This window comes from Nicotiana tomentosiformis, unplaced genomic scaffold (genome assembly GCF_000390325.3).
Source record: "Nicotiana tomentosiformis unplaced genomic scaffold, ASM39032v3 Un00003, whole genome shotgun sequence".
NCBI lineage: Eukaryota > Viridiplantae > Streptophyta > Magnoliopsida > Solanales > Solanaceae > Nicotiana > Nicotiana tomentosiformis.
Genome location: NW_027174562.1, coordinates 1 through 15,085, shown reverse-complemented (window position 1 = coordinate 15,085; position 15,085 = coordinate 1). Strand labels below are relative to the sequence as shown.

The 15,085-nt window shown below is 33.5% G+C and overlaps 2 protein-coding genes across 4 annotated transcripts; both read left to right on the top strand.

The window, feature by feature from the left end:
* Nucleotides 1-6,266: 6,266 nt before the first annotated feature.
* Nucleotides 6,267-9,117, top strand: LOC104103121 (uncharacterized). Of its 3 annotated transcripts, none has more exons than XM_070192355.1 (8): nucleotides 6,267-6,396; nucleotides 6,798-7,052; nucleotides 7,144-7,394; nucleotides 7,481-7,693; nucleotides 7,776-7,868; nucleotides 7,950-8,051; nucleotides 8,167-8,517; nucleotides 8,832-9,117. In XM_070192355.1, exons 2-8 carry the CDS (start codon nucleotides 6,800-6,802, stop codon nucleotides 8,919-8,921), a joined length of 1,353 nt encoding a protein of 450 aa, XP_070048456.1. In that variant the 5' UTR covers nucleotides 6,267-6,396; nucleotides 6,798-6,799; the 3' UTR covers nucleotides 8,922-9,117. The 3 variants fall into 3 exon arrangements, with proteins under 3 accessions (XP_070048456.1, XP_070048455.1, XP_070048457.1); XM_070192354.1 differs by having other exon boundaries at nucleotides 6,267-6,407; XM_070192356.1 differs by lacking the exon at nucleotides 7,481-7,693 and having other exon boundaries at nucleotides 6,267-6,407.
* Nucleotides 9,118-12,486: 3,369 nt separating this feature from the next.
* On the top strand, nucleotides 12,487-15,016 carry LOC138903791 (uncharacterized; the record flags this gene model as incomplete). Its single annotated transcript, XM_070192357.1, has 2 exons — nucleotides 12,487-14,723; nucleotides 14,811-15,016. Coding segments are annotated over exons 1-2 (2,443 nt in total), but the record flags the coding sequence as incomplete, so codon positions are not given.
* Between the last annotated feature and the right edge of the window lie 69 nt (nucleotides 15,017-15,085).

Here is a 15,085-nt window from a genome sequence, read left to right as displayed (position 1 = left end):
AATACAAGGAGTGATATTATTTTTTAATTTTCTGATTTTTTGTTTTGTTTTTGATTTGGTGATAAAAAATTAGGCACTTCAAGTCGGGTTAGTGTAGTTTGGGGCGGGTTAGTCCGCAAATGGGTACATATGGCTGGGTATTTTTAAAAGGAACATGTGTTTTAAATTCGGCAATGAAAAGTTATCACGTCATTATTAAATAAATATTTGGTGAAAATGACTGTTAGTCATAAGGGTAGGCTTGAACCGAAAAGAAAACGTCGGGGGCAATTTTAGCACAAAAGGTGGACGAAGTATATATTTAGCCATAAGCCTATAGTTCAGGGGTAGTTCTGACCCTTTCCTGCATAAACAAAAATATTCATTTTATGACAATAACAATAAAAAAAAATACATAAAAAGTATAGAATTAGCATAACACTCATAAAAACTAATAGGAAAAGGAAACAAATTACCTGATTTGACTTGTAAATGGGTTGTTGTTGCAAATGGTGAGCAGATTTGCCTAATAAAAATAAGTATCTTTTATGAAACAAGATTTTTCCATTTGACAATGGTTTGATAGGGGAAGAATTGTTTAACTGATTTAGTTGTCCACTTTATAAAATTAAAAAATAACGAATCTGTAACAATTATTGAAAGCTGAATAACAAATATTGAATAGGCATGCCAAAGGTTGAGATAGTTTATTTGCAGTAACGTACGGGAAGAAGAAAACAACACCAAAAAGTTGAATAGGCTTCACTAAGTTATTGCGCAGATCTACACGCCTCTCTTCTCATTTATCATGGTCATAATACAAATTTATTATTTCTTGGAAGGTAATTTTAATTTTTAGTATAACAATATTATAGGGTAGTATTTAAGTAAAGGGTAATTTGGTCATTTAATTTTTAAAGGATATTTTAGTAAAATAACTTTACCTAAAAATCTTTACACTTTTAATATAGTATGATATGATGATTGTTATTAGTTAATTAAAAAAATTAAGTTTGAGTATAGAAATTAAAATTAAGCAAACACACGTTTCTGTGTCAAAAGCTGTTATCTTATGACGTTAATTTTCAAGGCTTGAAAGTAAAATATCTAATGTTTGACATTAGGTATTTGATCATGTCATGATAACCTTTGTCGTGATCAACTCAATTTGGCTTTGATTTGGATGCCTTATTCTAATCACAAGAGCTTGTCATCCTCTCAAAAAAATGGTGTATAATGCTTTTTTAGCAAAAACAACAGTTGATACACCAAACTTAATCCTACTATTGGATTGGAAATTATCTGAATTGAGCGTCGACCAAACTTCTGTTAAGAAAATAAACCATGGGGATCAGCATTAGGATTAGAATCATTGTTATTTTGATTCCTTCACCTGAAATATATCTAATAGAATTTAATTATTTCAAGATCAGGTGATTAGCCTTGTCCATTATTGTAATGACTTCACTTGTTTAATGTTAGATCTTAAAGAATACAGTAATTTGACTTTTGGAAGCCAACAAAGTAATACTAATATATATCCTTAAGTTCCCAATTAGTTAACTTGTGGAGCGTCATAAAAAGAGCTGAAGCCTAGACATGCAGTCCTCAATCCTTAAAAAAAAAGTTTCAAAAACTAGCCATCTAAGATTCTCTCTCTTAGTTAAGCATCTAAAGAGAGTTCTTGTTGAACAGTTTGTTGCTCATGCAGGCAAAAAGGTACATTTGCATTACTCACAAAAGCTAATTTTGACTAAATACTATTTTTCAAATGGAGTTGGAATGAGTTGACATTTCCATTTTCAAGTCACACCACCAACATTCTACTTCTTTATATAAATGTAAAATGTATATACTATATAATTGTGTACACACTAATTGTATGATGTGCGTGTTTGTCTTTGAATTATAACTACACACATGCAGTCATGGACGCATGCATCACATGCTAGATAATAAATTAGGAGTCTTTTTCTTTTTCTTTTTGGTACATCACAACCTCTAGCATGCATCTTAAAGTTTGGCAAAATCTAAAAACTACGCCATAAATAGTTAAACATTAAGAAGTGAAACAAAAAATATATTCATAACCTTTTTCCTTTAGGCTTCTATATTTACCAAGTATACGTACGTATCAGGCAAGAAAAATTTAGAAGCGTTTCAATTCGTTTAAGTTTCCAATAATAACATAGGTTACACTAATTCACCTTAGTTATCACTACAAAAAATTTGTCAAATTGTGGCGGTTTATTTATGGGGGTCATAAAAAACTCCCACTATATATTTGTTTTGTGGCGTTTGAGCCAACCCCCACAAAATAGTTTTTATTGTGGCAGTTTAAATGTGGGGTTGTAAAAGACCCCCACTATATATTTAATTCGTGGCGTTTGTTCCAACCTCCTCAAAATTTTTCTTATTATGGCAGTTTTTTTGTGAAGGTTTTTGATAACCTCCACAAATATATCAATTTTAACTGTTTGAGAAATTGTTGCAATTCGATACAAATTAATGATTTGACTCATGAAAATTTTTTGTTATTTTTTCCACCTTATTTCTTTAAAATTTAATCAAATTACGTATTTTAGTTAAAACAACTGCGAATTAATGCAATTTACATCAATATCTATACCTTCTAGTTTGTAATTTTTTTCTCCTCACTTTCTTCAACTGCAAAAAGAAGATACGAGGTCTTCCATGATGTCACGACCCCAAAATCCCACCACAAGCATCGTGATGGCACTTAGTATCTAAGACTAAGTAAGCCGATTATAATCATAATTCAAGCCATTTTTTTTATAAAGATATAATTTAATACACATCTCGAAACCAAAAGTGAAAATAATTTTAAAAACCTCCCAAGACTGGTAGTACTGAGTCACTAACTCTAACTGAATACATGAAAGATCGCAAGGATCGAATACTCAATACTGTTTGAATAATAAATAACAATACAATAAAATGAAAAGACTCCAAGGAACTGCGACGACCAAGCAGCTCTACCTTGAATCCTTGCGATCCCACTCTAACTCTGTCCGAGTCCGATATCTCCAATACATGGCTCTGCACAAAAATGTGCAGAAGTGTAGTATGAGTACACTACGGTCGGTACCCAGTAAGTATCAAGACTAACCTCAGTGGAGTAGAGACGAGGTACAGTCAAGACACTCACTAATCTAATAACCTGTGCAATGTGATATACAAAATAATAGAAAATAAATAGCAGTGATAGCAACATAAATCAACTAGTGATTTAAACAGCAAGGCAACAGAAATACCGTAAAATATTGCTCAAACGAATAATAAACACAGGTACAACCAATTAATCAAGTCCTTTCAATATACATCTTTTATCTATAAGTTTTTCAATAAAAGTCTCTAGAATATAATCATTTTCAATAAATATAATTCGAATATACTTCTTTCAAATAAATATCCTTCCATTATAATTCTTTCAAATAAATATATTTCGAATATAATTCTTTCAAGTAAATATCTTTCAAATATAATTCTTTCAAATATACTTCTTTCAAATAATTATCTTTCTAATATAATTCTTTCAAATAAATATCTTTCTAATATAATTTTTTCAAATAAAATTTACCTTGTGACACCTCATTTTAACTTTTCTGGCGTGAGAAATATATTCAACGTATCATATCAAATGGCACAGCAATACCTTCGTGCACTTGTCTCATTCTCACCCAATACATATATGTATATCAAATCAATTGACACGGTAACACCCTTCGTGCATGTATATCTTTCTCACCGTGCATACATATAACAGTACCAACTAGGTGGGAGAAATATCAATAATAATAAAAAAAATAAAGTGGAGGCACACAGGAAGCAACAACGACTACAAGTCACATAGAAAACAAAGGTGCACAATAACATCTCAAGATAAAGGCATGAATGTATACACAACAAAACGATATCACAATATAATATATGTCTCTCGTCCTCGCCTGCACGGAAACACCCTTCATGCCATGAATATATAATAATATAAAAATAATTGCACGGCATCACCCTTCGTGCTTTTACTCTCATCCTCACCTGATAATATAAATGAAATAGCACGGCATCACCCTTCGTGCTTTACTGTCACGACCCAAAATCTGACCATGGTCGTGATAGCGCCTATCGTGTTACAAGGCAAGCCTACTTCCCAAAATATTTCTACTAAACCGATTATAAGAATTTAATAAAACGTTTCAACATTTGAATTTCTCATAAACTAAATCAAACCAATTGTGCTAAATTTATAAGGAAAATAAAATTGATAATATGGGATGAAGCACTTGTGACTAAGTGTCAAACGATCTAAATAATTGCCCGGAGTTCTAGAAATACATTGGATATTAATAAACCGTTTAGTGAAAATTAATGATTTGGGAGGTGATTTCTGTCAAGTACTACCAGTAGTTTCAAAATCGACAAAAGCAGAGACTGTAAAAGCTAGCTTGCCAAAGTTATACTTCTGGCCTCAAATGATAAAGATTCAACTACCAAGAAATATAAATTAAGAACATATCCAGTATTCAGTGTCTTCTTACTTCGTGTCGAAAACGAAGAAGAGTATTCAATAAAAGATGATTTGGTTCTTCCTGAACACTTGGCTATCAACCTCAGTGATAATAGTAGTGCATTTAATAAGAGAAATATTTTTATCATTAAATTAAAATGCAATTTATACGAATTGCATAATAGAATTAAAATGTTATCTTAGATAGCACAAATGAATATGTTGATTAACTAAATAAAAGGTTGATTGCAAAATTTTATATTAAAAATAAAATATTTTTCAGTTTTTGACTCAACAGAAAATGATACCAATAATTACTACCTAGAAGAATACTTAAATACTTTAATATCAAATTGCCTTCTAAGTTCTACCATACATGTTTGTTGTCAAGTTTATTATTTCTTAAGTATGTTAGTGTCACCGTATATATAATAGACTAAGTTAAAATTGATAGGTTGATTTTGAAGAAAAATATGCCCATCATGCTACTGAAAAACTTAGATACGATGAATAGCTTATGTAATAGCACACAAATGGTATATAGAAGTTTTAACAATAATGTCACACATGCAAAAATTATGATACTGGTCTGGTCAATATGCTTCTAAGTATATTCTTATCCCTGAATTCAACTTTGGTCTTCCTAAACTAAGGAATATCCTTTAAAATTTGTGTGAAAATAATTTTTAGTATGTTTGTATTTTGCAAATATAATAAATAAAGTACAAGGACAAACATCCTAAATATTAGACTATATTTACTGCAATATGTTTTCTTGCACGAACAACTATATGTTGCACTTTCAAGAGGGATATCAAGATTGGCAACAAGAGTTCTGGTTAAGGCATGGCAACTAAATCATTAGGAGGAAACATACACACAAAAAATATTGTCCACAAAGAAGTGTTTGGCAAGATACCATCACATTAAATACTTTAAAACTATACTCCCTCCGGTCCACTTTAAGGTTCATATGGTCATTGTTAACTAATGCTAAAAAGTAGGTTCCTTAATAGGTGTGAAAGCAACTAAAAAATTACTTAAATTGGACTAGAGGAAGTAATACATAATTATCTAACTAACATGACAAAATTAATCATTTGTGTTTTGATAATGTCCTTTTATTTTAAATATATGTATTATGCTAATGTAATAATATTTTTCGCCATTTAGATTATTGTTGTATTATTATACATAAAATTTCTCTCATTAACTAAATTTTATTGTTCTTTCATTTAAATAAATATAAATAAATATTTAAACCATCACGTGCGAGTTCATAGATACTAGTTATTATAAAAGCATGAATGTTCTACGCTAAAATATTGAACAACACAAATATCATTGAAATCTTGATAGATTTTTATACCCTTGAAAATTAAATTATATTATTCCATATTGGATAAACTAATAATATTTAAAATTTACTGTGGATACTCACAAGGATTCAAATTCTTCCAAGTAAAGATAACTTCAAATCGGAATTATATTATGCTATGATTAGAAGTCTGATTTAGTTCATATACTAGCTATATTTGAAGTCAAAGTCACAACATATGGCTTAATTAAGTGATCTTTACCGATACTTGATGGAAAAAAGAGTTATGTAGCTCAAAACGTGGAGTTGCAGCAAATTGAATTCTCTTGTAAATGTAATAATGAAAACTAAACCGAGGAAAAAGTAAAGAAACCACTTCACTATTCTCCGTTTCATTTCCCTCGTTTTTTAACTCAACTACTCAGATAACTTCTCTTTATTCCCGCCATTGTTTCCCTCCATATTCCCACCTTCCCCTCGACCCATCTTCTCCCATTTTCTGCGTAAGAAACTTCCATTTTCAGAGCTATATATTCACCATATAGTGCCTCTTGGAGAGATGAAATTCCTTGTGAGCATTAAGTCAGTTCTCTCTTCTCTTTTTGTATTCTAATTCTTTTAAGTTTGTTCATTTTAGGTTCATCAATATGATTGCTGGACACACATTTGTGCTTTATATTTAGGATTTAGATATGTAGTTTATTTCACTGCTTAGCTTTACCAAAATCGTGACATTGTGTAATTCGTTGATTCTCTGTGGTCCTCTTTGCCAATTATTTGGGCTTGACTGTTTGTAGTGTATATTATAGTTTATTTATATTATTTTGTTTGGAGTTAAAAAAACAGATCTTTTGAGGCTCTAGATTGGGGTTGTTGGATAGTTTGGGGACAATTTTTTGTATCATCTTTTGCCTGATATTTAGTTACTCTTCATATTTGATTCACCTCTCTCTTTTTCTTATGAATACACAGACATGCCGAAGATTAAACGTTTTCGGAATCCACTAAAGTCAGCTCGTGAACCACATGATGCTCATGGACATTCTTCATCATCAGCAACTCCAGTCCAATCACATGCTATAGAGCCGTCAACAGCAGTACAAGCCCCCCCACATGCTCATGAAGTCCCGCAACAAGAACAAGCTCCAATTCTTCCTTCTAATTCAAGTGCAACATCTCGCCGTGCAGGACGTGAATCTATAAAGTATTGGACAGTAGAGGCAAAAGGTATATGCCTTGCATATATTTTTACTTCAATTTATGAGAATCTTATTTTTTTTCTTCCTTTTTGGTTAAGTAACTTGTTTTCTTGTTAAAGACTCGGAAAATGCTACCAAGCAAATTAGGGTCAAGGTCAATGAAGTTAACAACCTAACTGTTGGGGAGCGCATCGTTGTGAATTTTGATGACTACAATGCAGCATATGGTGAAGCCCAAGGATTACTTGCTGGATATTGTGGATCGCTAGCAATTGACTGTAATTTGTTTCCGATTAGTTTTGAGAAGTGGTCCGGGCCATCGGGCATGCCTAAGAAGTACATGGAAGACTGCTTTGAAACAATATTGAAGGTAGAAGTGTTATTACATACATATGTACTTATTGCATCTAGATTTTTATACACGTGAAAAAACTAACTTCCATTTTTTGTTTGAAGCCTCGATTTGATTTTCGGGTAAGTGAGTCCATTGCCTATAGATACTGCAATGCTAGTCTTTCGAAGAAGTGGGCTACACATAGGCAGAAGTTGTGGAATGAATATTTTGACCCAGCCAAAAGCAAAAATGAAATTATAAGTAATGTGCCCGCGGGTATAAATAAAGATCAATGGGCTAGTTTTGTTGCTTATCGTCAAAAATCATCAACAATGGTAAGATTTAGATTATTTTAACAAGTTTCATCATAATTAAATGAAGATGGTTTTTTAAATTTGTATTTGTTTTTGTTGATAGGAGCTTTGTAGAAGAAATAAAGAAATTCGAAAGAAGCAAAAAATGCCACACACTGGTGGTTCAAAAGCTAACTCGAGAAGACGATATGAGCTTGTATGCACATTACCTTATTAAATTTACTTTTTCTCTAATTAAAATATTTTATGATAACTTTTTAATATATTTCTTTTTTAGTTTTTGGAAACCGGAAAAACTCCTAGTCGTGGAAAAATGTTTATTGAAACTCATAAGAAAGCTAATGGATCATTTGTAAATGATGCGGCAAGGACTATAGGGGTAAGTCTAGCTTTGATGCATTTTTCTAACATCATTTTCATTGTTTTTGTATAACATTCTGCAACTCAAGTCTTGCTATCATGTACTTACTAATCGATATTTTATCTGCTTGTAGGAACAAATTGAATTGAATATGACTCAATGCGATACTAATGAGTGTGAAGTTTCCCCAAATGATGTTATTGGCAAGATGTTAGGGGTAGAGCACTCTGGGAGAGTACGATGTATGGGTATGGGAGCATCTCCTTCGAACACATTCGGGAATACGAAAGGACGACTTAGTGATCCGAGTGTTTCTTCATCTAGCTACGGTACATCATCTGCAACATATACCCATTTGCAACAAAAGCTTATGCGTGTGGAATCCCAACTAGAAGGCACCTTAACTGCGCTGAAGGCTTACGTGATGTCAAAGGAAGGTTTGGTTCCTGAAGAATTTGCTGGTCTGTTTGCTCTTCAACCACAGGTAAGAAGTAATATAATCTGTATTTCTTCTATTACGACAACTCCTGGTCAGTTTAATTGCATTGTACTTCTATGTGATAACAAAATAAAGTTAGTACAATATACAGTTCGATATCATCTAATTCTAGTAAAACTTGTTGCTAACTTTGCTAAAGATGGAGGTGGTGGCAAGGAATTCCCATCTCCTGGCAGAAGCTAAAGGCTTTGATTTGGAACTTTAGGATAAGGGCTACATTTGATTCAATCTTGTTTCCCGATCTTGTTTGGAATTAATCTATATAACTTTCTCACCGATTATCATTTTTATTGTTTCAGCCTGATGATGCAGAGAATGAACCTACTTCACCAGTTGATGTAAGAGGATCATCGGCGGATAACAACGCAAATTACCAATCAAATGCTTAATGTTTTTGTTGTGGATTACTTTTGCTTTCTAGGAATTTAATTTTTAGTGGTTGTCTAGACTTGTGTTTATATTGCTTTAGTCAGTGCTTAATGTTTTCGTTGTGGACTACTTTGTTTTCTAGGAATTTAAATTTGTAATGGTTGTCTAGACTTGTGTTCATTTTACTTCAGCTAATGCTGAATGTTTTTGTTGCTATCTAGACTTGTGTTTATATTGCTTTAGGAATTTATATTGCTTTGTTGCTCTCTTGAGTATTGGGAATAAAATCACCAAGAGTTCCCTCGCTAGGAAATAATGGTGTCATATCTAAAAGAACAATGTCACTAACATCTCTAACAATTACACCAGTTGATACTGCAGCCCCAAGAACAACAGTTTTATCAGGTGTGATTCGTGTGCCACAATCACAATAAACATTATGCAAAGCATGACCGAACAAATAAGGTAATGGTAATTGAACTGTAAAAGATGGAGTTAATATAAGCTCTTAGCTGTAGAATTTCAGTTCAGAAGCCAAACAAAAACCATTGTACTCCAACTAGCCTTATCCCAGTGACAAAAGGCATGTAGAAGTACCCTTTGACCATGAATGGAATAATTCCTAGCACCAGGTTCACTACAGAACCTTTTAATACCATATGGTTCAGCAGCCTCTGCAAGAACTTGCTGTAGTAAGGCATTCTCATCTTCCCTTAGATCAGTTTTCTTGTTTTCATGTTCAACAGTTGTATCATTCACATTTTTAATCACTGCTATATCCTCAGAAGTTAACTGCTTTTCACCATTTTCTTGCTTTAGTCCTTCCCATTTTCCTCACATTTTCAGTACTTCAATTTCTGACTTTTGCTATTATGGATAATAGGTAGAGTGAAGGGATCGAGCCCCCTTCATCGAAAAATTACACAATATAAAAGAGTGAAAACGGTCTTCTTTTTGTTATATGCGCACTGTTATGAAAAAAAATCAAATGTAGTTGTGAAGGAGGTTCAAAATTGCTTTAGGCCGTAGGTTCAAATTCCAACTATGAAGTTGTAGATTTTTTTGTATCCCATTATATAAATTTATGGTTCTGCCATTGTTCACAAGCTTGAAAGAAGAACAGTAGTGTTGGATAAAATGGTTATGGAGATATTCAAAGAAGAACAGTAGTGTTGGATAAAGCTGGTACAAGTCCTCTTGGTAATGGTAAAACCACTAGTATATTGGCTCTTGCTCATGATCAGCTTTTGGGACCAAACTATAAAGAGGCCGTTTTGCAGCTAAATGCATCAGATGATAGGTATATTGAGCGTTTGATTCAAAGTATATGTGCCCTGGTCCGATTTGCAAGATTATCTGACCAAGAGATCCTTGGACGCCTTATGGCTGTGGTTGCAGCAGAAAAGGTACTGGTAATCTTAATCCTCGACACACATGCTATTTTCTTCTAGTGTTCCCCTTGCTGCTCTGAAATGGTTTCTTTTGATCCTTGTGTTAAATCAACATTTTTGTCTGTACAGTGAGTCAGGTAGCATGTTATCATACCTTAATCTGTTGCCGCACAATGAACCTCCCAGCTGCACTGTAAATTTCATGCCTTTCTTTGCTAGTTAATATGGCTGTGAGCTAACCAAGATTATGAGCTAAAGGGTAGGAACTTTAATTTTCTGTATCTTTCAGCCTCACAGGGCGTTGTGAAAGTTTCATCTAATCACTTCAATATGCAGTCCATTTTGTTTTTACCAAATGTTATATTGATAGAAGGGAGGGAAGAGATTTGATATATGGATATGGAAATATGCTATCTCTTGCAGGTTCCTTATATATCCGAAGGTCTTGATGCTATTATATTTACAGCTGATGGAGATATGAGTCAGGCATTAAATAACACTTACAAGCAGCCCACAGTGAATTTGGTTTTGTCAACCAAGAGTGTTTTCAAGGTTGTAAGGCTCACATATCTCTTTCATATAATTATTCATCTTTTGACAGCCCCCTCCAATGAGGCCATTCTCTTTTGCTGAATGCTAGTATTAGTATGATCTAATTTATTTAAGCACGTGTTTTAACAAAATTATAATTATGGTCGTATTTTTATGACAAAAATCATATCTTATTTAGTACACTATTATATCTTCACTTTATTATTTGCATATAACTTACAACAACAACAACAACAACAACAACAACAACAACCTAGTATAATCCCACTAGTAGGGTCTAGGGAGCAGACCTTAACCCTGGGGTAGAGAAGTTGTTTTCGATACACCCTCAGCTCTCTCCTTCCAAGAACTCCCCACCTTGCTCTTGGGGTGACTCGAACTCACAATCTCTTGGTTGGAAGTGAACGGTGCTCACCACTAGAGCAACCCCCTCTTACATATTGTTACTATTGTTACATATTATTAAATATTTATATAATATTCAAATTCAAATTTAAAAATCTTATCGATTAAAGTTACTATGAGACAAAATTCAACTTTAACGTCTTATCTTTCAAACGATTAAAAGAATATAGTATTTTTAAAAGATATTATCAAATTGCACGATTTACCTCTCTAAAAATTAATTATCAATAAACTCCATCAATACTGTTATTTGAAATATTACTCCTCCTAAGTAAATATAAAATTGCTTTCAAATAGCAAAATAATAAAAGTTTGATAATTTTGAGAGACATAGAACTAAAATATAAATACCTATGTTAGATGTTCCTAAAAGATATAAATTTGGCTACTCCAACGATACTCATTTTTTTGATATTCCCAATTAGTAAATATGTGATATTTTGATTCATTATTTTGAATTATTCTCAATCTTCATATAGGTGAATAAAACTTTAATCATTCATTTGTTAGAGAAATTTGACAAGATTCTTCCTATGATCTTGCTAAATATATCAATATTAGTTATTTTCAAGAGCTTATATATTTTATAATTTTTATTTTATAATTATTTATATAGACTCCTAAAATTAGTAAGAACTAAAATAAATGAATAGAGGAAAAGCTATTTAATGCCCCAAAGTTATTCTTTCTTAACCCTAAACGTTATTTTTCCATTTCTAAAAGTTTACATGAAAGCAAAATCCTTGCCCTTTTTGGTTTTCAGAAATTTTTAAAACTTTCTAGCTTCTTTAAAGCTCTCTATCATAAGAGTGAAAAATTCCTTATATCAGTATAATACTAATTATCATAAATTTTGTTAATGCTTTTAAATAATTGGAAGCAATGACGGTTTATTTTAAGCATGGAAAGCGGCAAGTCGATTCTCCATAAGCAGTAACCGTGGAAAATATCGAAATTCTTAGGTTTTCTTCGTTTGTAGTTCTGACCCTCTTTTTTCTACTGCTTGTTATCCTTCGCTATATGAACAAACTGATATACAAGGAGTCCTTTGTGGGAATTCTTCATTGGTTCTTTCTGTCCTTTGTCAGTTTCTGGAATTAACTTTGTTTGAAAGAGCATTTGAAATTCTTGATGTAGATTGGAAGTATAGTCAAATCTGAAGGTACCCGTGGACTGGAGGATTGCTTTTGGAGGTATATTCTAAAAGGGTTCATGTTATTTTATTTATCATTTTTCAATGGATAAATCATGGATTGGAAAGCCACGGAACACAAACGAATACCTGCTTGGTTTGGATAAATTTCTTGATTTTGCGTTTAAGAATGCGGCTGTGGAAGATACAATTAGATGCCCATGTCCTAAATGTGGCTTTGGCAAGTGGCAAACGAGAGAGATAGTGCAGGATCATTTGATTTGTAAGCCATTCCCTCAAAATTATATTATTTGGAATCTTCATGGTGAGAAACTGGTAGTAGAGCCTCCTGGAGATAGAGATGTTATGCAAGAGATGTTTCACCCAGAAAATCCAATAGAAACAATAATTAATGATGCATTTGGGCACTATAGGCACCAAGCGGCTGATGTAGGGATATCTCAACCATTGGACTCAAATGAAATATCAAATGAGGGGCATAGGGAGGATTTTGGTGACTTTCATGATTTTCTCAAAGATGAAAGTGAAACACTATATGAAGGGAGCAAGTTCACAAAGCTAGAGTTTTTAATAAAATTGTATCATATAAAGGTCTATTGTGGATTAAGTGACAAGGCAATGACTATGATACTAGATTTGTTGAGAGATGCATTTGAAGATGCAAAGTTACCTCTTTCCTTTTATGAGGCCAAAAAAACCATTAGCAAACTTGGCCTTGACTATACCAAGATACCTGCATGTCCAAATAATTGTATGCTATACTGGGAAGGTGATTCAGAATTGGAAGCATGTAAGCATTGTGGTACATCTAAATGGAATCCTAACAAGAAAAAAAAGCAAGCTGCAAAGGTTTTGCGTTATTTTCCATTGAAACCAAGATTGCAACGATTATTTATGTGTTGTAAGACTGCTGAACATATGAGATGGCATGCTTCAGGCAATAATGATGATGGGTTGATGAGGCATCCAAGGGATGGTGAGGCATGGAAGGCATTCGATCGGACTCATTCTGGATTTGCTTCGGATCCTCGAAACGTTCGCTTAGGCCTTGCTAGTGATGGTTTCAGTCCTTTTGGAACAATGAGTACTACCTATAGTATTTGGCCAGTCTTCTTGATTCCATACAATCTACCTCCTTGGATGTGTATGAAGCACACCTCCTTCATCTTATCAATGATCATTCCAGGGAAGCACATGCCTGGAAATAATATAGATATGTACTTACAACCCCTCGTGAAGGAATTACGCGAGTTATGGAATGATGGTGTAGAAACGTTTGACTCATCATTGAATGAAAATTTTAGAATGCATGTAGCTCTTATGTGGACAATCAGTGACTTTCCTGGATTAGGTATCTTATCTGGCTGGAACACACATACTGGTTTTGCCTGCCCAACTTGTAACTTTGACACAGAACCTTGTCGTCTTCGTCATAGTAAAAAGTGGTGCTTTATGGGCTATCGACGTTTTCTAAGAAGAAATCACAGGTTTAGGTTGAACCGAGTACGCTTTAATGGAAGTACAGAGGAGCGAAATCCACCATTAAAATTGTCGGGGTCTGCCATTTTGAGACAAATCGAAGAAGGGAGAGGAGCAGAGTTGAATTGTAGAGGGAAAAGATCTAGACGAGCAACTAAGCAATGGAACAAGAGAAGTATATTCTTTGAACTTCCTTATTGGAAATCTAATTTGTTGCGTCATAATCTAGACTTTATGCATATCGAAAAAAATATATGTGACAATATCATATATACGCTGCTCCATGATAAATCGAAATCAAAAGATAATATTAATGCCCGAAAGGATCTAAGAGAAATGGGCATAAGGCGTGATCTTTGGCCGGATGATAGTGGGAAATATCACCTTGCTGTGTTTTCACTTATGACTGATAACAAAAAGAAGCTGGACACTAAAAAGTCGTTCCTTACAACTTTGAAGAATATTAAAGTACCAGATGGCTACTCAAGTAACATTTCTAGCTGTGTTGATTTGGTACAGAAAAAGATTTTTGGCTTGAAAAGTCATGATTGCCATATTATTTTAGAGCAATTGCTACCATTGGCAATCCGCAATGTGTTGCCCGACCATGTAGTTGCAGTTTTGGTGGACTTCTGCTCATTTTTCAGAACCCTTTCTACCAAAACCTTGAATGTTTCAGAGCTTGATAAGCTCCAAGAGCGCATTGAAAGCACACTTTGCCACCTAGAGATACTATTTCCTCCAACATTCTTTACAGTAATGGTTCATTTGTCTGTCCATCTAGCAGAGGAAGCAAAACTCGGAGGTCCAGTGCATTATCGAAACATGTATCCCATCGAGAGGTAAAACATTAACATTTCTAATTTGAAGATACTTGCATTCTGGTCACTTGAATTAGTTTGTACACTTATGGCATATTATTTTTGTAGGGAGTTGGGACATTTTAAGTCCTTTGTACGGAATAAATCACAACTAGAGGGTTGTATAGCTGAGGGTTACTTAGCTGAAGAGTCTCTTACCTTTTGTTCTCGGTATATTGAGGATATTGAGACAAAATTCAATAGACCTAGGCGTGTTCGTGATGACCCAAATGTCACTGAGCCTTCTGGAACGTCCTCTATATTTCCTCAATTAGGTAAACCTGCATCAGCTTCGATTACATTCCATTTAACTGATATGCAGAAACTACAAGCTCATCGATATG